This window comes from Sinocyclocheilus rhinocerous, unplaced genomic scaffold, assembly GCF_001515625.1.
Source record: "Sinocyclocheilus rhinocerous isolate Xijiao unplaced genomic scaffold, SAMN03320098_v1.1 scaffold715, whole genome shotgun sequence".
In the NCBI taxonomy this organism is placed as follows: Eukaryota; Metazoa; Chordata; class Actinopteri; order Cypriniformes; family Cyprinidae; genus Sinocyclocheilus; species Sinocyclocheilus rhinocerous.
The window spans coordinates 446,560-453,379 of NW_015646180.1; the positions used below are offsets into that span (position 1 = coordinate 446,560).

General features: G+C 36.8%; 1 protein-coding gene across 1 annotated transcript in view; it reads left to right on the forward strand.

Annotated features, from left to right (window-relative positions):
• LOC107707149 (pleckstrin homology domain-containing family H member 2-like) overlaps nt 1–6,820 on the forward strand; it is a 33,924-nt gene that overhangs the window by 567 nt on the left and 26,537 nt on the right. The window contains exons 2-3 of the mRNA XM_016511065.1: nt 1,335–1,371; nt 2,100–2,237. Coding sequence (XP_016366551.1) covers nt 1,363–1,371; nt 2,100–2,237 — 147 coding nt within the window. The 5' untranslated portion in view covers nt 1,335–1,362. The remainder of the gene's footprint in view (nt 1–1,334; nt 1,372–2,099; nt 2,238–6,820) is intronic.

Sequence of the window (6,820 nt, forward strand, 5' to 3'; positions counted from 1 at the left end):
CACCCTGTTGATTACTTCAAAAGTTATTTTGAAAATGAAAGGCTTATTATTGAATACGTTTGAAATACACTATTAATAATTGATTTGATATAACTGAAATTCAGTTTGGCTATGTATATTCTATTCATTTTCAAGAACACAAATCTGTCACTAGCTGCGGTAGGTAGTTAACACATAATGTACCCATAGACCATTTTAATCTAAATATTTTAGGCTGAAATGTATATGTAATGCAGATAATGTTATGTTGGCTCATTGTATGTTTGCTCTGCATTATGCAGTGAAACTGACAGATCACCTTCTAGTCCTGAGATGGAGATTCATACCTGGTCTCAACTGTACAATTCACAACATAAATGTTATATGTGTACCATATTGGAGACCTCTTAACTAAACATCTATTTATACTTTTAATGGTTATGAAGAGAGCATTTTAATCTCATACTGCAGTATATATTACCTTCCTGATCTTCTACTGTATGTACTTGTATACACTTCTAGATCTACATTTAATGACCCTGTTATCCACTTTGGCTCACTTTCCCTAAATTTTCCTCATAAGGAAGTTGTTCCACTGTAAAACATGTTTTTATCCACATTGGTTAAGATTCAAACCCTCAGTCTTATTTACCAGAACAGCTTAATTGAGCTCAACACATGTTTACACTCTCTTTGTGCCCGTGCCAATGCTATAATGAGAGCTTATTGTAACCAAGAGTTGTAGAGAAGTTGTAATGAAATGTGCTGTTGTGCTTTCCCCCACCTGCTTTACATCAGTTGACACATGCTTGTCATAATTAAAACTTTTATGATGGAAAAGTGTGATGATGGTGCATCAGTGCTGGCTGGTAGGGTTTGTTTTTATAGTGGTGCTCAGTTTGTCCAGGGCTCTGCCTGTGGCCCTCCGAGACCAATAATTGTCACTGCCTCTTTCTCCAACCAATACAGTTTCTTTCCAACTGATTAAAGTAAAAGTTTATCTCTGATATCAAGCATCTATGAACATTTCAGTTAATATCGACAGCTGGCATATACCTGTATTAATCAGATTTCTGTGCAAGTTGTGAAAAGTCAAGCTGTGGAAGAAGCACATTTTCTAGACATTTTTGCTATTCATGATGATGATTATTTTGATGTGCTTTCCCAGTCTGTATTTCATCATGGGTCAAGGTTGAATCACTCTTGAATTTTGTTTTGATATTGGTAATCAAATCACTGTTAATATTGCAACATTGTTTGTTGATGTGTAAGTATTTTAAGTACTTATTTGATGTAATTGAAGTACATTTTATAACCATTAGACATTGTTTCAGGTTTGTTTTTTGTTTTTTCAGCATTGAAACAACTGATACTGCTTTTGCAATGTTGAAGGTCAGTCACACGCTGACTTGTTTGTTTGGCCATTATGTTTCCAATTTCCATGAATCATTTCAAACTGAGTTTCTGTGAACTGATTCATATACCTGATTCAGCAATTAGTTTTCATCATCACAAAAATCTTTTTACAGAAGTCCCTGTCTGACATTTTTCATATGCTGCAATGTTTCAGTAAAAATGCATGAAGATAATTATGTGGATACATGCTTAAATATTTTTTTTATTGATTTTTACTGCAGTTTAGTTCTTGCATTTAAATGTTTAGAATCTAAATGCTCAGACAGCATTGCAATGTTTGTTCTGATTTTGCAAATGGGATCAACATTCATTGATATTGCAATATTATTTTTACGCCTTTTCAACATAAGGAAATAAGCATTAATTAAGTAATTTGTTAACTTTTTATATAAGCATTAAGCATTGTTTCAACATTTTTCAATGTTAAACAACAACTGACATCTACGTTTCAATGTTAAAATGTGGCTGGTTGGTCAAAATGATGGTTCCTAAGAGCAATTATAGAAATATCAAGATGTATATCAAATATCTTGAAGAGGCTGAAAAATATCAAGATATAATTGCTTTGCTATTTCACCCAGCCTGTCCTGCATCTGATTCATATTTAGTCTTATCTTCATTAGTTTATCGTCTTGAGTGGTCTTCTACTACAAGCTCTGTGTGTCCATCTGCTTGGGTCTCATGCTGTGTATGTGATGTGGCAGGGCCTGAGGGGTGACGGCATGGCGGAGGGCGATGAAAGCGCAGGCGGGGAGTGGAAAGAGAAGTACATGGCTCTCGAGGCCCTGCTCTTCAAGTTCCGTGGACAGATGAGCGTGATCCGAGAGCTCACGGCAGAAAAGGTCAGTCAAACACACTACATCTCGGTCCCTGAGTCCCTTCACTCGGCCTGCTGTTTACAGTGGTGCTCTCAGACCTTTAAAAATCATTCAATCAGACCGTATGCTGAGCAAGTAAAACCTACCCTACCCCAGCCATCTTTTATTACAGAACAGGCATATGATTTGTCTGCAACTGTCACCGCCCCACTAATTCCTGTCTGTATTTTTATTGCCGAGATACTCAATCGAAGGGAATTCTAGGAAAGGCAAAGAAGGCACCTATTAAAGTATTTGCTCATTTCCATGTTTGGTTTTCATTTCCACGAAAGAGTGTGTGTATATGCGTGCCATGGCCTATTTCTTTGGCCTATCTCGAGGGAGAGCAGATTAGAGGTTAATATAAACAGACGCTTGACCACAGGGCTCCAGACTGCTGCATTCTGGGAAAGCAGAATCTTCTTTGAATTACAGACTCGAGATGTATTCGGGTGCTTTAAATGTCTTGCCCTTGGGGAGAGGTCAAGTTTAGGAAATGTATATTCAGCTCAAGTGTTGTGATGATGCTCTTTCTTGAGCATTTTTAATGTTTGAGGTCCCAAAGTATTTTGTCTCTTTTCTGACTGAATCTAATACAGTTTTAACTGCCTCATCTTTCAATAATGGCCTCTTTGGGAAGCCTGAATCACATAACCAAATAAGCTGAACCAAATAAATGTTATGGACATGTAAATATGGGGGCCATGTTATTTTTATTTTATTATTTCTATTTTATTTTTATTTTATTTAACTATTATTTTATTATCTCTTATCAGTGGTTCTCAACCAAGGGGTCTCAGAAAACTTACCGTGCAGCCACATGATGACTCAAAAGTACCTAAATATAGGTACATCAATATTAATATATTAAAATAATAAAAGAAAACATAAAATGTTGTAAACTGATGTAAACTGCAATGAGATGTTTTCCCCCTCAATAACTTATATAATATTGTTCTTATTGAACAAATAAAAAAAAAATCTAATCAAAATTTTAAAAAAAAACTTTTATTGTCACATCACCACAGCACATGTGTCTTGGTGAGTGAAATTCTTGGGAGCGTGCTCCATACAGTGCAGAAACAATTACATATAGACATACTTACAGACTACACATGCATATACTCAGTACACACAGTGTACTATTAGACATACTTACAGTTAGCAATACACTTTATACACAGTATGTACACATTCTGCATTATGTACACATATATATTATACACAAAATATGCGAAGGTGCAGCAGATTATACATGAACTGCATACGCAAAATGTCATGGGTGTGCATTGGATGGTATCCAGTGGTCACATATTATTCTATTAAGTGCAGTGTGTACATATAGTCCAGTATTGAACTGTGTTTGAGTTAAAGGGGTCATATGATGCGATTTCAATTTTTCCTTTCTCTTTGGAGTGTTACAAGCTCTTGGTGCATAAAGGAGATCTGTAAAGTTGCAAAGACTAAAGTCTCAAATCCAAAGAGAAATTATTTATAAAAGTTAAGAGCCAACCACGCCTACCTAAAACGGCTCGTTCTAACACACCCCACATGTCTACGTCACGATGTGCGAAGATTTGCATAACACCGCCCAAATGTGCACGCAAAGAAAGAAGGCGTAACTTTGATTCTCGCTGTAGTATTGTTGTTGCCGTGTTTGGTGAAGTTTAAATGAATCAGCCAAACTTGGACAGCAATTGCTCATCATGCAAAGAAAATCAAAAAAGTAACGAACTTTCGCTGTGAGCCATCCTCAAAGAATGTCACAAAGGCGCACATGAAGACTACACCATATCCTGCTTATGAACAGATGCAAACCTTTCTTTTAAACCATTATGGTAAAAATATGGGCAACTTTCAAGTGCAGTCAAATACATATGAACTTGTGTTCTCACACTGAGAGCACATTGTGTGAAGCAGGAATCTGTTGTAGGTTAGCACTACATTCGGCACCCTTAGATTGATTCCACATTTGTTTGGGTGGCAGTGGCCAGAGAGAGCGGGACTCTAGCATTGTACAATTCAGCATTCAACACAATAATGTATAATTGGTAATATTTGTTAACTGTAGTTAATGCATTATTAGCTAACATGAACTAAAATTGGCAATATTTAAAAAGAAATTTATTTAATATTTAACAACATATATTTTATATCATATGTGTAATTTATATATATATATTTATATTTTATAAAATTATAGATTTGCATATAATTTATATAAAAATAGTCATATATAAATAGTCAGAACAACTATAGAACAACCTACAATTTCCTAAATTTCCATGTCACTGCTTGGTCCTATTTGAAATTATCCTAACAAGAGTAGAAGGGCAGTATATTTCATAAATTATTTTTTTAAAAACCTAAATGAGGTATTTGAAAAAGAACTCTGATCAAAATTAGAGAACACTTACAGATACCTACAAGTTATTGGTGTTAATCTGGCACCTGGTGATAATTTCCTTAATTTTCTGGCATTGCCTATTTAACTGGCAGAATTTCTCTAATTTTCACTGAGATTGCAAGATGGCCGGCCGCTCTAAGATGACTGAAAGCCTGCGACAGGAGGTTGTCCAGATTTCAACCATTGCAGAATTGGTCATTCCAAATCTGATTTCTCAAATATTGCAGGTTTACAATGACACCAATTCATTCAATCCCCCAAAAAGACTGGTCGTCCACATAAGACAAATATTGGAATTTCTTGCCAGTTCAGTGCTGATCAGGGTATGGATCTGTTTCGGCACGTTTAAGTGAAGTTGGACTGAAAGCGCTCTCTGCAGTGACCCAGCCTCTCATCAGCAGAGAGAATCAAAAGGCTAGACTCAGCTTTGCTGAGGAGCATGTTGTGTGGACAGAGAAGAACTGGTCCAAAGTTCACTTTAGTGATGAGAGCAAGTTTAATTTATTTGGGTCTAATGAGAAACATTTTGTTCGGCATCAAACTGAGGAAAGACTAAAGTCCAAGTTTGTAAAGAAATCAATGAAAGGTGGAAGAGGATGTGTCATGGTTTGGAAGATGTTTTCTGCAGCAGGAGTTGGGCCTCTTAAACAGCTACATGGAAGGTGAATGCAAATGTTTACAATGCCCCCCATCACACTGCAAAACAGGTAAAACAGTTCCTTGAAGCTAAGAAAATTTAAATAATGAAATGGCCAGGCCAGAGTCCTGATCTAAACCCGATTGAAAATCCTTGGCGACAAAGTTATGTCTAAGAAACCCACTACAGTTACCAAACTAAGTGACTGGAAGAAGAGTGGAGGAAGATCATACCAGTGCAGTGTGAGATAGAGGTCTGCGCGGGACTATTTTTTTAGTCCCGCTCTCGCAAGGTTGTATTACGCACCCACCCGCTCCCACTATATATTCACTCTTTGTTCACCCACTGTCTGCTTAGAATAATTTTCTTCCCGACCTGACCGTTCCCGCTAAATTTAGATCTCGTTTCCAGAATCTCACATTTAAATTTCCTCTACTGAAAAAAAAGACATAGGCTAACAAATAAAAGTGTAGTCTGCACAAAATTGTAGGCTATGTTATTTTATTCGTCTTGTCAAGAGTCTTGAATTTATTGACTTTGACTTGAATTTATATGAATTATCTTAAGAAAATCTGATTTCTCAAATATTGCAGGTTTACAATGACACCAATTCATTCAATCCCCCAAAAAGACTGGTCGTCCACATAAGACAAATATTGGAATTTCTTGCCAGTTCAGTGCTGATCAGGGTATGGATCTGTTTCGGCACGTTTAAGTGAAGTTGGACTGAAAGCGCTCTCTGCAGTGACCCAGCCTCTCATCAGCAGAGAGAATCAAAAGGCTAGACTCAGCTTTGCTGAGGAGCATGTTGTGTGGACAGAGAAGAACTGGTCCAAAGTTCACTTTAGTGATGAGAGCAAGTTTAATTTATTTGGGTCTAAAACATTTTGTTCGCCGTAAAACTGGGGAAAGACTGAGCCCTGAGTGCATAAAGAAGTCAGTGAAAGGTGGAGGAGGAACTGTCATGGTTTTGGGGGAGTAGCAGGAGTTGGGCTGTTACTGAACTATGGAAGAGACTGAAAGAAGAGTGGACCAAGATCACACCAGAGCAGTGTGAGAGACTAGTGATGTTCTGCGGCCGCAGATGTGCTGAAGTCATTCAAAGCAGAGGCCTCTACACTTCTTACTAATTTCTGACAGTTATAACCCTCCAAGATTTTAGTTGTGATCTTTTGTGCTACAGTAGTTACTGGTCTCTAATTTGATCACTCTGTTATCCACAAAATAAAGGATTTTGTTGAAATGCCTTGGTTATATTGTCAAACATGTTAGTAGAACAGTGGTATACCTACAGCTAATATTCCTTCAAATTTTAAGCGATGAAGAATAACAATATTTCAGAAAAAATCAAGTATTTATAAATTGATTCTAATTTTTATCTCCACTGTGTGTGTGTGTGTGTATTATATAAATATATATAACATATATATATACACATATATATATATACGCACACCTGAAGCACGTGCTCAAGCCGCATCTCGCACAGCATCTCTTCAGTTCTGCCGCACACGTGCAAAGCGC